The 18,723-nt window shown below is 39.0% G+C and overlaps 1 protein-coding gene across 2 annotated transcripts in view; it reads left to right on the top strand.

The window, feature by feature from the left end:
• Window positions 1-18,723, top strand: part of LOC125890793 (natterin-3-like) — a 46,988-nt gene that overhangs the window by 1,402 nt on the left and 26,863 nt on the right. Inside the window, exon 3 of one of the 2 annotated variants that reach the window (XR_007449581.1) lies at window positions 693-2,764. Coding sequence is in view for 1 of the 2 variants with exons in the window: in XM_049579606.1 (XP_049435563.1) it covers window positions 693-1,771 (1,079 nt within the window). In the remaining variant the exon portion in view is untranslated. Of the gene's footprint in view, window positions 1-692; window positions 4,167-18,723 lie in introns of those variants that run through there. The other variant, XM_049579606.1, reaches the window with a different exon arrangement.

Genomic DNA, 18,723 nt, shown 5'->3' with positions numbered 1-18,723 from the left:
TACGAATTCGCACCCCATGAATGACGTTACGTTCTTAAGGTACAGTTACATCATTTACGTAAAGTTAGGGGTAGGTTTAGGCAATAACATTTACTCTGGTTAGGTTTAGGAAAAGAGACATGATTGGGTGTCTTTAGGTCTAGGCAAGTAAAGTTACTGAGGTTACCTTTTAAAATACCTCAAAATTCACAGGGGTCTGAACATGCAACTCCAGGGTAAAATCTATTTTTTTTCATCCAAGCTGCCATCTTACAAGTGCTCGGGACTGCTTCCTTGTCTACTGTCGTCAGCACATTTGTCACGTGATCACAGCCTTTCAAAATGTGTGGGATATGTACAAAGTTGGGTGCATTGCTTTTCGTTGGAGAACATATACGAAATTTGTGAGAACAGCCTGAACAGACCTCTTTGTACAACGGTTGTACAATGGCTGTTTTTCAAGGGGTTTAGCAGACACAGTCAGACCTCCAACACAGTCCTCATTTATCACAAGGGAGCAAGAAAATGTAATAAGTGATGTAAAAATTATTTAATGGTAAAGGTTTTGCTTTTCACTCTCCTTTTTTCCAGTTTTCGTTTTGCCCTATGACACAATTATTTCAAATTTAGCCTAAAAAGCATTTGGAGTACATCTCTTGGTGACTGAAATGTCATTTGGTTTATTCTTATTGCCTTTTTTCTTTTTTATACAGTCCTGGCATTGAACCCAGATCTTGAGGACAAGGTTCCTAATTTTACTGCGATAGAACCGACAGATCAACTTATTACTGCCACGACAGCCGTTGTTCTCAGAGGGATTCAGAACAACCTGAACCAGTCTTCCTCCAAGATTGATCAAACCAACCTGGAGTGGCAGACTTTTGACGGCACTATCCCCAAAGGAGCAGTTTCAATCTACAACGGATATGTTGGACGCACCGACTATGTTGCCAAATATAAGTGTACCGCTGGCTTCTACAACCCTGACAAGGGTCCTTACTGCCTCTACCCCTATGGAGAAAAAGAGCATCAAGGCTCCCCATTTGAGATCCTGGTGAACAAAGACAACTTTGAGTTTCTGGAATGGAAGGATGGCTCCTACGGTTCAGTCCCTCAGAATTCAGTTAAGACCGGACCTGAAGACGTATATGTTGCGAAGAACATGTATGGTCTTGGGAAGGTACATGTGAAACATAAGGCCTTCTTCCTTCCCTGGGAAGGTTATGAGTATTGGTACAAGACCTATCAGGTCCTGACCTATAACAATGAAGTAGTAAGCGAGCACATAACTGATGTCAAGTATAAAACTGATGATGTTGATATCATTAAGTATCCTCCAGAGAACATGCGCACATCTGTCATCTCCAACCGTGACAGCCGGCCAGTGACACAGACAGTTACCCTATCGAAGAAATTTCAAGTTGAGAAAAAGTGGGACCACAGCTTTTCCCTCACAGCGGGAGTCCGGGCTACCATCACTGCTGGAATCCCCCTAATTGGCTCTACAGAAATCGAGATAAGTGCATCGACAACCTATCAGTTCACCAAGGGGACCACTTATGTGGAGGCAACCGACCACACTGTCTCTATTGAGCAGACTGTCCCACCAAAGCACCAAAGCACTGTCAGAATGGTGGGATATAAGTACGGGGCAGCCATCCCTTACACGGCACGCGTCTGCCGCACCTACAGAAACGGTGAGACCTCATGGACGTCCATCTCTGGGACCTATAAAAGCGTCCAAATTGGAAAGGTCTGTGGTGTGGTGGATCCCAGTGAACCTCTATCCTAAAGTCCCTGTCAATGAAAGAATAACAAAGAAGGCATATTGAGATATAGTACCTGGTATATTGTATGTTGGACACATGGAATATTGTAATGAAAAGCTAAAAATGACCCAGCTAAGATGGCCGCAGGGGTGTTTCTGTGAGCGTTTGCTGTGGCCTCAGTTTTCACCATGATTTACTTTTAGTTGCCTTTAAGAATTTATCTTTTGAATTGGTCATCTCCAATTGTTACACTGTTAAACAAGAGTCTACAGACCTGACCTGCACAACAAAAGTTGTAGTAAAAGTTGACAAAAGTCTCGTCCTTTGCCGTGGACCAAGTTCTGGTCTCTAATCAAACCATCTGGAACACCACACAGCAAACTGAAGTCTGATATGCCTTCCCACTTTGACTCAAAAATGGATCTTAATTAAAGGAACTTAAATTCAGTTCACCGATCACAGTCCACACTTTGTGATCAAGCCCCACAACTTGCTCTCTGAGTCAGCTCTAATGATGACAACATAAGATTTGCAAAAACGTGTCAGAACCCTGAAGAAAGAAAACTCCTGCCTGAAGGAAAAGGTTGAAGAAGAACTGAAGTCGGCCCTATAATCCTTGCTTCCTGCATGTTTCTGAACAAGCTGACGGCCAGGATATTCTTGGTGTTACAAACCAGCTGATACCACTTTTTCTTGGTAAAGAGAACCTCCTAACTTTGGTAATCATCAACCTGGCTCACCATTCTGCCACTGCACGTAGACAGGATTATGTAGCCAGTCAAAGGCCAATCCCGTTCAACTTCAAGATCCAGAATAAAATGAGGATCCTTCTACCCTACTGAAATAAAAGGAACTCATCTTCAAAGGTGCGTGCGTTGACATGTTTCCAGATTTTCAGTGCAGGGTTACCTTAGAAACATCGACCGTTAGATCCCATAAAAAAGAAGCTCTGCAACATAAGTTACTGTGTACTCTACTCTGCCATGCTCTAAGTTCTCTGCCCTGATAATGCTGAGGTATTTCCTCGTGACACGAAATCTCCATTATTCCATGGCTGATAAAACTTCTTTCTTCCTCCGAAGTACTGTTTGTCTTGTTTCTAAAATTAATTTGTGATGATGGTACGACATACCTTCGATGTGCTGGAACCTGCATCAGACTTTTGGGAAGGAACTTTGTCGCAACTGCAGCATGTTGTTAAACGAAGCCATGCCATGTGAATTCACTTTGTTTGCTGCAAATCACACCACAAAGCATCCATGGAGTGGATATAAGGATGGACAAAACATCTCAACTTACCTCCACAATAGAAAAATGAAGCTAAAATCCTCCAGATATTATTATTATTATTATGCTGCTGACGTCATTTGGACCCAGAGTCTGCGCAGTTGCGATCTCCACGGTGTCGAGTTCCCGGCCATACACCTGTCTCAACATCCCAATTAGCAATCATGACCTCAGTCCCCATTTTTTTTTAACATCAAATAACCAATTAAAACCAAACTTCTTCGAAAAATGAACACACAAACATCTGAGTGAAAAGAACTACCTAAAATGTATTTGACATGCACTTTGATCTTTTAGTTTGACCCATGTTCCATCTGCTAACATGGAGGGGGCGGGGTATATAAACAATACTGCAGCCAGCCATCAGGGGGCGATTGAGATGTTTTGGTTTGTGTTGTTCATCTTTATTTTACAGTATGTGTTTGTGATTGACAGATGATATCCTTGATTACATTTTAGAAGGCTCAGCCTATTTGATGGGAAGTGACTGATTATATATCTATATTTGTCTTTTTCCTCTTAATCTACATAATATTTCTGTCTTCATTGTGATTTTTCGTACTATGGGCCTTTAGATAATCATACCTCTGAGGGCTAATTTTTACTTGTGACACAGTATATCATTGCCAATTATTCAGAGTAATTTACATTTACCATGCCATCACAAAGCATCCTGCTAAACCTGCTTTGCCTTTATGTTTTTGTTCAGCTAATTTGTTATAACGTCTGTGTGCATACCAAGTCACCTGTTGATGTACTAAAGTAAATATTTTGTTTGCTTATTGCTGCCTCTGTATAATTAACCCTGTAAAAGGTCTACATGTTGTTCATGTGAATATAAAGAGCTTACCTTCTAAAACTCATCTCTTGGTGTATTTACAATAAACCCAGTGCAATTACACTTTCTGAGACATAATTGAAAATTAGTATCTCTGATAATGAACTCTTTGAGCTCTGCAGTACAACTGGTCCGCCAGTGCCTGCATTGCTACTTTTGCTTATTGTAATGCTCTTACAATATCTTCAAATGCTTCATATACTAAAAATCTGTACAACCTATGCTAAAGGGTTATCTCAGTCAATTAACAATAATAATAATAATAATAATAATAATAATAATAATAATAATAATAATAATAATAATAATAATAAAGATTTATGTGTTGAAATTGTGTCATTTGGGTGTTTTTTTTTTTTTCAGCAGATTTTATAACCATATTGTTCCTAAATAGTTTTTAAAAGTTAACACATCAAGAGGTCTTCACACTCATAAGTCATTTGTACTATGTACATTTTTTAGTTTTTGAGACATACTCATTTTTATGACCACAGTGCAAAGCCCTCATGACAGATTTACTGTTCATTCCTCTGGTGCCACCGTACATTTTTATTGTGGTTTTGCATCACATGCAATGTAGCGCAATGACGCCATTATGAGTGTACAACTTGATGACACGGAACGAAGAAGTCTTAGCTTGCTTCTGGAAAAAAGAATGAATGTTTTAACTTATGGTTTTATGCAAATAGCATTTCCTATGGCCATGACGGAGAAATCCCTGGGGAAATTACTGCAAAATATTACATTTGCACCACATGAGGTGAGATGAAAGGTAATGCCATAAAGATGGAGAGGACCAAAACTTGGCTTTCTGCTGCTGCAAAAAAGAATGTTCTAGCTTTTATGGTTTTTATTTTAGATTGATTTATATACAGGATTACACAAATGATGCAACATTACCAGGAAATACCGATGTAATTACAGCAAAGTTTGCACAACATGTAAGGCAAGGCAACGTACGATCATGACTTGATGAGAGGGAAGACAGAAGCCTTAGATAGATTTTTCCTGCAAAAAGAAAGCACACTTTGAATACTATGCCTCTGTTTTTAGATCTGTTAAAACCGCATCATGTAAACAACAGTCTCACACGTCCATCTGTGGGATGTACGTTTTTAAAATTCGTCAACTATGTTTTGTACAGAACTGACAGGGGTGCTAGACTATGGGGTGCCGTTTGTAAAGTGGCTCACGCTGAAAATAACATCAACATTTTGCCACATTTAGCTTCAAACAATGTTTAAAAAAGTATTGTGAATTTTTTAATGTCACCTTTTACCACATTTACAGCAATATTTGTTAACTTAGAAATATATTAAATAGTTAAATCTAAGTATTAAATGTGGCACATAAATGGTCAATCTAAATGGTCAATCTAAATTCTAAATCTAAATATTAAATCTAAATGCTAAATATAAATCTAAATGTTAAATCTAAATGCTAAATATAAATCTAAATGTTAAATGTTAAATCTAAATGTTCTGGGTGAAACTAAATATTTAACTAATATACAAATTCACACTGCCGGTCACCGGAAGTACCAAAATAAAAGCTCGAGATGGTCAGACTGTTTACAGAATCAAATAACGAATTAAAACCAACTTATTGGGGGAAATGAACACTTGAACATACATTAGCGTGATAATAACTACCTAAAATAACAGAAGCATGTTTGGAGAAATTTTATTTGACGTGTACTTTGAGTTGTTGGTGTCCCTTCGGATGGACTAACAACCTAAGCTAAGATAACAACCGTTAGCTTTTAGCACCGTTAGCAGTGTCTGTAATGACTCATTAACTCTCAACCGGTCCGTGAGAAAAAAAAAATTTCCAGCGGATGTCTTAGTTACAACATGATTGAGCTAGCAAAGCAGTTTTGTGTTGCGATGTGTGGTATTTATTCAGTTTTGGGAAATCACGATGTCTAGAAAGCATCAGTGGCTGCAGCAAAGCTAACATCAGGACGTCATCTGTTAAAAGCCTCCCGTTGTCGGATACGACATGAAACTACTCCAGTTAGCTCAATCATGTTGTAACTAAGACATCCGCTGGAAAAAAATATTTTTTTCACGGACCGTTTAGAGTTAATGAGTCATTACAGACACCGCTAACGAGGCTAACAGCTAACGGTTAGATCCGCTAATCTATGATAACCATGTTATAATTTCAGAACGTGATAGTAATGTGTGCTCAATCATTGTGTTTATAGACTTTACAAACACCAGATTAGTCTAAACGGTGATATAGTGACGTGAGAAATGTGAGATATTTATTTATATATATATATATATATATATATATATATATATATATATATATATATATATATATATAATATAAGCTAAACTCCGCTGGTTTTCTACCCAGAAGTATTTGTAAACAACAAGGTGATTCCCTCAGAAGGGACACAAACAACTCAAAGTACACATCAAATAAAATTTCTCCAAACACGTTTCTTGTTATTTTAGGTAGTTATTATCACGCTAATGTACGTTCAAGTGTCCATTTCCCCCGATAAGTTGGTTTTAATTCGTTATTTGATTCTATAAACACAGTCTGACCATCTCAAGCTTTTATTTTGGTACTTCCGGTGACCAGCAGTGTGAATTTGCCTATTAGCTAAATATTTAGTTTCACCCAGAACATTTATATTTAACATTGAACATTTAGATTTATATTTAGCATTTAGATTTAACATTTAGATTTATATTTATATTTAATATTTAGATTTAAGATTTAGATTTAGATTTAATATTTAGATTTAACATTTAGGTGCCACATTTAATATTTAGATTTAACTATTTAATATATTTCTAAGTTAACAAATATTGCTGTAAATGTGGTAAAAGGTGACGTTAAAAAATTCACAATACTTTTTTAAACGTTTTCACAGAACTAAACAATTGGCTATGACATAATTGTTATACTGACGTCAACAAAACTTGGCGAGATTGTTCATCTCTCATATATAAAAACCTGTTCTGTGTGTGTGTGTGTGTGTGTGTGTGTGTGTGTGTGTGTGTGTGTGTGTACACAGACACTGAGGACCAACAAACGGTCTGTCCGTCCTCGGAGATCATTGTAGGGCTGATTTGATGGCTGCTAGCCCTCTTTCTGTCTCAATGTTGGTGTATAAAGAGTCGACATCGATGGAGAAGAGGAAAGTGCCGATAGGTACCTGCAAGGTCGACAACTTGTGGACAAAGTCATAAGTATCTTTGACATAACTCGGATGTATTTCAGCTAGAGGGTTAATATAATAATCAATATAACCCGCCACACGATATGACTCCGATCCACAGTCGCTCACTATCGGTCTTCCTGCCGGGATTTTAAAAGGCACAGTCCAAGACTCTGGAGCTTTATGGTTCTTCAGCAACAGACAGAAGAGACGCGGATGAGGATTTTCAGAATCATACAGGTAAGTAAGTTGTTCAAAATTTTGGGGCTTTTTCACCTTTAATGTATAGGACAGACAAGCGTGAAGGGGGGGAGAGAGAGAGGGAGTGACATGCAGCAAAGGGCATGTTTAATTTGTCAATAATGGATTTTATTAAAAATTGTGTTTCAGGCTGCATCAAGCATGGGAGCAGGATATAATAGTTATTATTTTCCAATTGTCTGTTTGCCTCGATGAGGTAGTTGGTTCTATCTTGGAGAACAATCTGGCCACCTTTGTCCGCTGATTTAATGATGACACGATCCAGTCTTCTTAAAGCTGCTAAGACCTGTCATTGATCCCCTGTGATGTTATTTCAAATATTAGTTAAGGAGATTTTAAAGGCTGTATAAACAATTATGTCTTTACTGATTAATACCCAAATTGGTGAGGAGACATGTTTGAAGCCAGCTCCCACATGGATGGATTTTTAAATGTTAGGTAAGTATAGTCCTGTTCATAGTTAAAATGATCCAATATTTTCAACCTTCTGTGGTAATTACATACATCTTTCCTCAGTTGTAATTTACGAAAGGAATTGGGCGTAGGAAATTGAGTCCCTTCCCTATTATTTCCCGCTCTGCTATACTCAAAAGTATAAGAGGAGCAAAGAACCATTATGTTTGTAGGGAGGGAATGGATCGAAGCCTTATCCCCTACTACTAGATACTAGTTTATCTGGTCAAGCCAATGTTCCAAAATGAGTTTAGCTGTACTGGGGGTCCAATGCACCGGATCTTTAGTCTCTGTGCAGAAGCGGAGTTTGTTGATCTGACTAAGAAAGCTATATTTTCTGGTTATGGTTTGATTGAGTAGGTCAAGCAGATGTTGCTGGGCCTCATCTAATCTGTCAGAGTAATTGATTGTAGGTCGTGCTGTTACGTCTGATACTGAAGTCCCAAGGCCTGTGTCGAGCAAAGGGGGCGTGTCCAAATGAAGCCTGTGTCAAAGCCTGTATCGTTTTTCGGAATATCACGTAACCAAAGACAAACGAGGCCCCGTTTGTCTGAAATCACGTGACTGCCTCGTTGTGTGATTCGAGTTGTTTAAAAAGGCGTGGTAAATACAGGGAGTGTTCTGATCTGAGGTGATACTGAAGATTGTTACGTGCAAAGGATTGAGTGAGAGACTGACAACATATCTGAGGAAATGGAGCCACCCAAAAGGCGAAGGACATCTGCAGTTTCAAGCATTTTGACCTGATATCTCCCAAAAAGGTCTTCTTAGATATGACTTCCCCAGCCTTAAAGAACACCCTCTCACAGGGGACTGAAGAAGCAGGTGTACAGAGAAACTGAAGTGCCAGTTTGTACAGGTGAGGATAGAGATGCTTCTGAGTGTGCCAGCATGAGAGTGGGTCCTGTTGTCGTTGGATGTTCTGTTCTGCCAGGTATCGCTGCACTTCCACAATGGCCTGTGCTTCGGCATTGGACGGCCCACGGCTCTGAGTCACCGTGCTGTCAAGCAGGTGCCACAGGCTACTACCACCTACAGAAGAGTACATATCAGTACTGCAGCAAACAGTCACAAATATAAAGCACATCATAGGAACACTTACCTGAGCTGGATGTTGATGCTGTTGAGGCCCCTGGTGCAGTGGCATCACAGGTGGCTGATGGAGCCATCTGTGGAGGAATGTCTTGCAGTGTGAACACATTGGCACACTCCATCCGCAGTCGTTTCACTGCCTTGTTTGCTTTTAACTGGCTGTAGAAACCCAAGACTTTAAACCTAGGATCCAGCAATGTTGCCAGCATTGTCACACTCATAGTCTCTAAACCTGCCAGATGTTCTCTGAGTCACCGTATTAGGATTTCAGCCAACAGTTTGGCAGGGTCAGTGTGTAAATGTGAGGCCTCACACTGAACTGTATAGTGGAGCATCTTCATATAGGGTATATTTTTGAGGCTGACACATGTTTCTCCTCAAACAGTTCCACTGTGGCCTGGTGGAAAGGGCCTAAAACTTGTAGAGTTTCCCCAGCTGTGTCATACTCACGTGAAGTGCGGGTGCGAAGGTCTGTAGATAGCGAGGCCAGGGCTGCACCCAAAGCCTCACGCTGATCATAGAGGTGCTGTAACACGAATAGGCTGCTATTCCATCGAGTTTCTACTTCCGTTTGTAATTTATGTTTGGGCCTGCCCATTGAGTCTAGTATATGGCTTAAACGCTCTTTTGCTGTGGTGCTGGTACGGAAGTATGTCACAATCTTTCTTGATTTTGCCCGTATGTCAGAAAGGATGGGTTCCTGGTCAAATGACTTGATTCAGAGAGTGGGCAACACAGATGCTGTGCCTGAACTGCAGTGCCCTCGAACAGGCTATCATGTTTGAAGCAGCATCTGTGACCAAGCACCTCACCTTACCCCTGATCCCCCACTCTTCCATGATGTTATTCACCACGGCACAGCCAAGTTGTCAGCTGTGTGGCTGTGGGAAAAATGTTCCACACCGAGCAAAATCATGTTTAGGGTGTCTTCCTCTGTGATGAAGTGGCATGTTACGCAAAGGTATGCCTCCATGTCCATACTCCAGCTTCCCAGGGTCTCCAATTTTACATCTTGGGGTTGCTATCAATTAAAAGGAGCAAGGTAAAATATTATAAAATAAATTTCTTTTTTTTTTTTAATATAAAATAAAATAAGTGCTGGAGTTGGATTAAGAAAACCCGCATAAAAGAAGGAAGGTTAGTGAGTGCTTCTAAAATATATAAACAAATAAATAAATACATGCAAAAATAAGTGCTGAATAAAAAGTCATTAATAATACATAGAACAATAAAACCAACAAAAAAAATCAGAAAAAAATAATAATAAAAGTTCATAAAAATTCTTAAAATATAAATAGGTAATTTTAAAACATGCAATTCTTTAATGTCGAGTAACTTATCGTGTAAAATTCCAACCCCCAACATAAAACTTGCTCTGCTTAATAAAAATAGCTCACCTTTCAAAGAAAGTTTATTAAAACAATAGAGGTTAGTAGGGACTCTGGCTGCAGGCAAAAAGCTGGCATAAAATCATAATGCAACAGATAAAATGAATGAGTTAATAAAAAAAATACATAGAATAATTAAGAAAATAAATAATTGAATATAGTAAATAACAAGTTATAAATAAAATGCAGCTTCCTCCACCATGAATCAATAAGAGCTATAAAAAAATTAATTTAAAATACACGCCAAAATTCATGGAAAAGGGTTAGGGTTAGGCCAAAACAGGTTAGGGTTAGGGCCCTTGGCCAGGTCAGGGTTAGGGTTTGGAAAAAGGGCCAGGTTGGGGGGTTAGAATTAGAGTCTCGCCAGACTAAAGGTCAAAGGTCAAATCCAGACATGTGGGTAAGATCAGGGCTGAGGTGGCAAAATGAAATAATAAATAATAAACGGTCAACTATTTTTCATTTAGACCCTGTGGTTGGAGAGTGTCCAGGAGGTGGATCCATTTCCTTCTTGCTCTCCTCCGCTGCGGCATGGACCAACGTGGATTCCCCTCCAGCACTGTGGCCTTCAAAGCTGTCCAGCCATGTTGAATAAAGTGTTGTATGACTGGGATTTGTGTGTTGTGTTGTTTGCAGATGTTGTGTTTGTACTGATAAAATCTTGTTCGGACTGTGTTTCCTGTCTCACCTACATACTGCATCTGAAAAATTGTGCAAAAAATTAGATCAACACAGTTCCTGGATCCGAGACTGGTTCCTAGTTGTGTTTTGAAAACATTATTGTTGTATCTATTGCGCACCCAGAAGCGGTGCTGGAAAAAATGATATTTTAGAGTTAGGGTTGCCCAGTGGTTTGAGTTTGGCCTTCACTAAATAATCCTGTAGGTTTCTGTTTTTTTTCTATAGGCAGCAATAAGCCTATGGTTCTGGAGCAGTTGGGAGTCCTCAGTCGCCTGATAAAAAATTCCTCTTAACATTCCTGATCAATGTAACAGCAGATGTGGAATAATCAGTGACTACTGTGAGAAGAGAGGAGGCCCAGATAGGCCTGGTCTGTTCGAAGGAGTGAGAGTACCCTCTTGTGGTCAGTGTCGAGAACAGCACTTTAGTGGCTGCTATGAAATCCTCCTGTCGGCTGCAGACCCTGTGAAATCTCAGGAGCTGGGACTTAAGATTCCTGAGTAGGTGTGCTTGGGGTGATAACTTGTTTTATGCAGTAGGGAATGTGTATCTGTTTTTTTTTTTTGAAAAATATTTTAATATCCAATTTGTGTGTTTGTGGGAAATTTGGTCCTTTATATGTGGTGGTGTCTAAAATAATCTACTGAGGTCAAATTAATTGTGTCTTTCAACTTGATGGATGAGTTGTTGTTATTAAGGATATTTAAGAAGACCTCAAAATCCTCTCTCTGGTGGTCCTAGATGTCATCCAAATATCTGTAGTAGTAGTAAAGGGTTTTTTTGGGGCAGACTTGTAGCGCTGTTTGTTCCCATTCAGCCAAAAAAATATTTGCATAGGCTGAAATTTCTTGCCCATTGCCGTGCCTCTGATTTGTAGAAAGTATTTGTTAAATTCAAAATTGGTCAAATTTATGTGTAATAGTTCCAGTAGTTCCTTATCAGGTCTTTTGGAATCAGGATATTTTGCAAAAATATTTTTTATGGCCTGAATGCCCTGTGAGGTGTCAGTATTAGTATAGAGGCTGTCAATATCCATGGTGAAAAGAAAGGAATCTGGAGGAAGGGGAAATTCTTTGATTTTATTGATGAAGTCATAGGTGTCTTTAATATAACTGGGATGTTTTAATAGAGAGAGGATTAAGGTAAAAGTCAAGATATTTCTCTGTACAGTAGGTCTCACTGTTACAATCGGACACGATTGGGCTGCCAGGAGGAATTTCATGGGCTTTGCTCCATTTTTCAGGCTCCTTGTGAATTTTAGGCAGCATATAAAAACGTCTAGATCAAGGTTCTTCACTGCCAATTAAATAGGTCTTCTGTTTAGAATTAATCAATTTTTTTCTCATATAATTTTTGTACAGTTTTTCCATCATGGGGATTGTTTCCAAATAAATGGGTGTTTTAATTTGGGTGTAATAATTTGTATCCAATAATTGTCTGTTTCCCTCCCATATGTATTTGTCCCTGTCCATTATAACAACTGCACTGCCTTTGTCAGCTGGTTTAATGACTACAAATCATTGTCTTACAACGATCGTAGAGCTTCTGTTTCCACTTTAGTGAGATTGGGTTTAGTTCTGCTAATTTTAAATTTGGTATCAAAATATTGGATATCCTGTTCAATAATTTCTTTAATGTTTTCAGGCAGTTTTAATAATGGAGGGGTCCAATCAGACTTTGGGGTAAATGGTGGGGGGTTGGAGTCACCTTTCCCTTCAAAATAAGCTGTGAGTTTTAATTTTCTGTGGTATTGTTGCAAATCAAATCTAATGCTCTGTATTAGGTTCTTATTGCTGCCTTTAGTGGGGATAAACATGAGGCCTTTACTCAGTAAGGAGAGCTGTGCTGGGGACAGTCTGAAATTTTTGCTCAAATTAATGACAGTTCTCCTCCTGAGGTCGCAGGTTCACGGGGGGCTCTTAGTTTAGCTGCTGGGCCCAGTGCTGGAGCAACCGTGTTGCTGTGGCATGAGTCCAGTGGATACCATCCCTCTCAGTAGAGAATTGGCTCCTGGGGAGCTCAGGGATGAACAGGTAGTTGGATGTTATGTACTTAATAAGTGCATGTAGATGCATCTGCTCTCGCTGGGGGAGGCCCCTTGAAAATTGATGAGAGGCAACCAAATCTCTGCTTGTGGGAATTGAACTTTGGCCATCCTGATGAGCCTCTGTAGGTCTTTGATGGATGTCTGGGTCATTTGGGTTCTGCTGTTTAGACCCAGTGACAGAACCAGTGTCTGAACCGTGGAGACTGTTCAGGAAAAAGAAAACAGAGTAGATTACTAAATGAGGGGTTAAAGAGGGGAGGGTTAGGTTTAGGGAGGAAAACGAATAGGGTGAGGGATCAAAAGCATAATAAAATTAGGTGGTGAGTAACTAAGTGAAATACTATGACTCATGGGTTATTCAGTATGGCAAGTTGAATAAGCCCTGATAAGTGTACATATATAAAGTATTTGATTGTGGAGAGTTCTAAGTCCAGTCCCTGATAATTCGAACAACATATGGTAAAAATGACATGAAAATGAAAATTTCATAATTATCAACATTAAGATAATTTTTCGCATTTGTTAGAAGGTAGAAGTAAGTAGGGTAAGTAGGGACCGAACTCAGTTTGCGTAATTGTCATTTTTAAGTGCAATTAGTTGCCTAATAAAGAGACAAATTAGTTTTCAGTTCAGTGGTGAGAATGCTACCTGTGGTGTCTCCAAGCAGCAAATATTCTCAGCTTCTGTGGGCATGGTAGCACATTTTCCACAACAGCACCTATCCAAAAAGTGTAGGTAGATGTAAAACATGTATAATGGCAGAGGTCTAGCTGATGTACTGGCTGGTTAGTGTCTATAGCTTTTTAAATATATATAAAAAAAAAAAATGACAGAGTGGACAAGTAGATGTTGACGTAAACATAACATCTTCAGGAGTAAATCGTCATTATACGAAAACGTGCCATTTTGTGTCTCTTGAAACAAACTGTGCTATAAATGTCAATAAACAATAAATACACTATAATCATTTTAGAATTTATGTTCCATGATATCTCTTGTAACATTAAAACAAAGTAAAATTTTATTTATTTTGTTTTCAAAGAGTTTTAAACACCTTTTATTGTATGAAGCATCATTCAAAAGCTGTAAAAATGGTCTGTTGCTCAATGATTATTCTACTTTTTACTAGTTATTAAGGCCCAAAAAAGTCAAACTATCATAAAAACATAAACATAAACTTATATATAAAGCCTCAAGTGTCTTTTCATTATTCATGAATGGGTTTTATTCTTAATATATGTAAAATGTTGTAAAAAACATCAATTTAGTCAGGTCGCCAGGTAGTCGTCAACCCTGTTACTTTTAATGAAAACACCCCTTCTGAGATAATGGACTGCTCTGAAAGTTGCATCATTTCCTTGGAGTGAAATCAGCTTCCTTTTGTGAACATGCTGGTGAAAAGACAAATAAGTGTCCTCTTCTTTTCATGATTTTTCTTAGAGTTATATAATGTTTGACAGAAGGGGACAAGCTCATTGTGTCAGCCCTGTTTCCACAAAAGAACACGTTAAAAAGATTTTTGTTAGAAATTTTTAATGTACATAAATAACATGATATAAGCATGAATGCACACCATGTGGTCTCATGACCTTCACCACATGGCTAGTAATGGCTGCCAAGAACATTTTTCGTCAACCCTGTTACCATTCTAGCGTAAAAGGGTTGATGGTAACAGGGTGTCTGCGTTTGGCATGGTGTTAAACTTGGTGGAGAGGTATAACATGGTCCAACATGGAACCCATTACAATTTGGAGCAGATCCAAATCTCCGGTGAGGGCCATATTGAAATTTGTGGCTATTCCAACTTGGTTTTTGAAAACCTTACACCCATACCTTACACTATGCCAAATTTCAAAAACTAGTCACCAAGTGCACAGTTTTTTCAATTTTCCTCTCAGCTAGCGATGAAACTTGTAAAACCATGTATATAATGTAAATACTATTGGTAAGGAAAGTATATTTTCATGCACTCGCAAAACCATACTTTTGTTAACCCTGTTACGTCAACCCTGTTACGCTAGAATGGTAACAGGGTTGACGAAAAATGTTCTTGGTAGCCATTACTAGCCATGTGGTGAAGGTCACGAGACCACATGGTGTGCATTCGTTAGAGGCTTAAATCATGTTATTTATGTACATTAAAAATTTCTAACAAATATCTTTTTAACATGTCCTTTTGTGGAAACAGGGCTGACACAATGAGCTTGTCCCCCTCTGTCAAAGATTATATAACTCTAAGAAATATCATGAAAATAAGAGGACACTTATTTGTCTTTTGACCAGCATGTTCACAAAAGGAAGCTGATTTCACTCCAAGGAAATGATGCAACTTTCGGAGCAGGCCAAACATGTTAAATGGATCAAATTCATTGTGACTGTCCTTTTCAATATCCTTAATATTTTGAAAAATGCTAAAACTTCCCAATAAATGTGTCTCCAAAATATTCTTTGATTAGTCATGTTGAATTAAAGGTTTATTAATGTCCCATTATCTCCATTAGACCCAAAGCTGCAACTTACACTAGCAGTATGGTAACTGTTGTCAACCCTGTTACTGAGGTGTCAGCCCTGTTACTTGTATAATATTCTAGTATAATTCAAAAAATGAAAAGACAAATGTCAAATCCACTCTTTTTATATGTTAAGTAAAAGAAACCAGTAATCTACAGAATGAAATGTGGGTATTAATGTTTTGTTTCCATATTCTGTTCTTAAAAAAGATGCTGTGAAAGTGTCAATTGCAAATGAGCATATTCATCCATGGATAAAACATAAACACCTCAATATTCCCACTGTACAAACACACTCAGTGTAACAAGGGCAGATTTATCCTTCAAAGTATATCAGATTTGTTGTAAATATGCATTTAAAACATTTTCAAACATTAATTGGTGTATTGTAACAGGGTTGACAAAACACACATATGCATGTTGATTAAATGTGGGAAAAAAATATATAAAAAAAATAAGATAGCCTGAGATGGCACAGCACCTATTTCTGATAGGTAAGGATCTATTTAATCCAAAAAGGGTCATAAACAGTTTTAAAACAGTACTTTGAAAATCAAACATTAAGAATGGGAAATGGCACGTGTTCCTACAATGATAACATGGACATGGAGAACTGTGTAGTTTAGAGAAGACTGCACTCTGGCTCTTTTTTGTTTAATGACAAAGACTACTGATATGACTGATATAGACATGCTAATGGAGCTTTGTAATGGTAGCAAATCAGAATAACATGGAAAAAAAACCAACAGCTACTAACAGTTAGCATAGGCTAGCGTTAGCTACATGATAATAACTGTAACAGCATACATAAACAAACCAACTAAAGTGCCGTATCCAGACACAATACTTTGAACTAACCATTTGGAGACTTCCTGCTGTAGCTGCTAAGTTTCAACTTCCTCAGGTGCCTCTCCATCCGGATTCTGGGTGAAACTGGAAAGCTTCAACGACTGTGTCTATGAGCCATTGCAATACATCCACTGTAACATTGGCGCATGGTACCGCGGGCACAAGCCGGTCAAGGCCACACCCCCACCCCCACTCCACCCCGCCCCTCTCCTGCTCATTAGCATTTAAAGCGGCAGACACAGAAACAGCCCGTCCTAAGGAGAGCTCATTGTGGGACTGGCTCGTAGTGGCTGTAATTCTGCACCAAGGCTCAATTTGGGGAAAGAGACTTCAGATACAGTATTAGGGGACCTCTAAGGCCTTTTATAAAGGTGTCCAAAAAGCAGCATGTCATGTTTCCTTTAATAGACTTATGGTACGATGTGTTCATCATCAGGCAAGACTACTTTCAAGAAGAAGATATAGACCCTGTCCAAATACCCACACTTGCGCCCCAGTGCCCCTTAATTGCGCGCTCCCGCTAAGGGGCGCAAGAGCATAGGGTGTCCCAATTGTCTTCTGTTATCAAGGGGTGCAAACCTGCGCCCTTAATGCACCCCTTCCGAAAGTGCGCATCAGACCTCACTTCACTGAAGGATTTTACCCAGAATCCTCCCTAGTGACATGACATATCGAACAGCCAGCCAATGGGAAGCCGACGGAGAAAGCACCGGAAAGAAACGGAAAGCAATGGAGAAGAAATGTCTTTAAGTGTAAATGAAAATTGTTTAATCAGAAATTGAATATCATATATTAAAATATGAGCTGACACAAAGCTGTGTTTTTGCTATTAATTTGCCATGGGGAAACATAGCCTCTAACGCCATGTTTTGTCTCCTAGGAGACGGACCAGCTGGACCCAAATGGAAGTGACGTGTACACAACTGTCCCGATTCTCCTTTTTAAACAGCGTCGGTCCCTTACGCACTTACGTCCCTAACTGCACTTTCGGCAAGTGTACTTCAGGGAAGACCTCAGGGCGCAAGTGCGGGTATTTGGACAGGGCCATACAGTACAGGTGAGTAATGATCAATCAGTAGGCTATATTTATAGACACAGTTTTCATGGTTTGAGTTTAATGCAATTTTTTTTTCTCACACAGAAAACCAAATGTCAGTACTGACATGGAGGCTGTTCCTGACAATTCAACAACAGCCTGAAAAGAAGGAGGACGACCCCATGTTGTAGGATGAGGGAACACAAAACATTCTTCTTGTTGTTGGGCTGAAGCTGAACAACCAACAAGAATGGACCGGCAAGGCATCAGAAAGGGATAAGAAATCCAAATTATTTTATAAGGTGGCAACAATCAAAGACTTTCATAGGGGCAACTGAAAGCACAAAATGTCTTTAAACTATTCAAATGAATTTCTTTATAGGGCTAAAACATGCAGTTTCTAACACAAAATCATTTGTTCGTTAAAGAACAGAAAGGCAGCTGAGCTGAGATTTTATCAGGCCACGGTATGTATGACGGGGATGGTAGCTGTATTTGTATAATAGACGAGAGCATGCCTGTCAGTCTCCTTAAAGTACACCTTTGTGGCTAGGCCTTTAGAGGCTGTATTGTAATTGGTGAAAAAAGTCTGGGTGTCCAGTTGGGGTTCGGTATTTAGTTGTGACAATATTATGTTTATGGCATGTGAACCGTACATGTATGGTCAGTCTGGTTTCTCCCACATCTTTTGCCACGTTGTTTACAAATCATCATATATACACAAATTTTGGAAAAAACATTTCCCTGTGTTGCAGTTTGAAACACCTTTTGTTGGTGTAAGTCATACACCCATCTTTGTTGTTTAAAATAATTGCTCTGTGGGCCTGCTTTCTGATCTGCCCGTGATTTGACCTTTGACCTGACCAGGTAATCTTTAAGGTTTTTATTTTTTTCTAAAAGCAGCAATTATTCTTAGGTCATTCTGGAGTTGATTTGATGTCATGATGGCCTCTAAATTGTTTTTAATTTGTCTGACCAGCCTTACTGTAGGTGGTGAGTAGGTGGTGACCATTGGCAGAGCAGTGGAGACCTGCATGGGTTTGGCCTGGAGGAAGGTTTTGAAGCTGTTCCTAAGGAAGGTCCTAGAATACCCCCTGCTGGACAAAACCGAGAACAGCAACTTGGTGGCCTGTTTAAAATCCTCTGCCTGTGTGCATATTCTGTGGAATCGTAATAATTGTGACTTTATTAGTCCTGCAAACGTATGTTTTGGGTGATGACTGTTTTTGTGTAAGAGTGCATGTGTGTCTGTATCTTTGAAATAAACTTTTATGTCCAATTGGTTGTGTAGTGTGAATTTGGCTCCTTTGAATGTGGTTGTGTCCAAGAAGTTCACCGAACTATAACCAATT

Source organism: Epinephelus fuscoguttatus, linkage group LG6 (genome assembly GCF_011397635.1).
Source record: "Epinephelus fuscoguttatus linkage group LG6, E.fuscoguttatus.final_Chr_v1".
In the NCBI taxonomy this organism is placed as follows: Eukaryota; Metazoa; Chordata; class Actinopteri; order Perciformes; family Serranidae; genus Epinephelus; species Epinephelus fuscoguttatus.
This window is presented reverse-complemented; position numbering and strand designations above follow the sequence as displayed.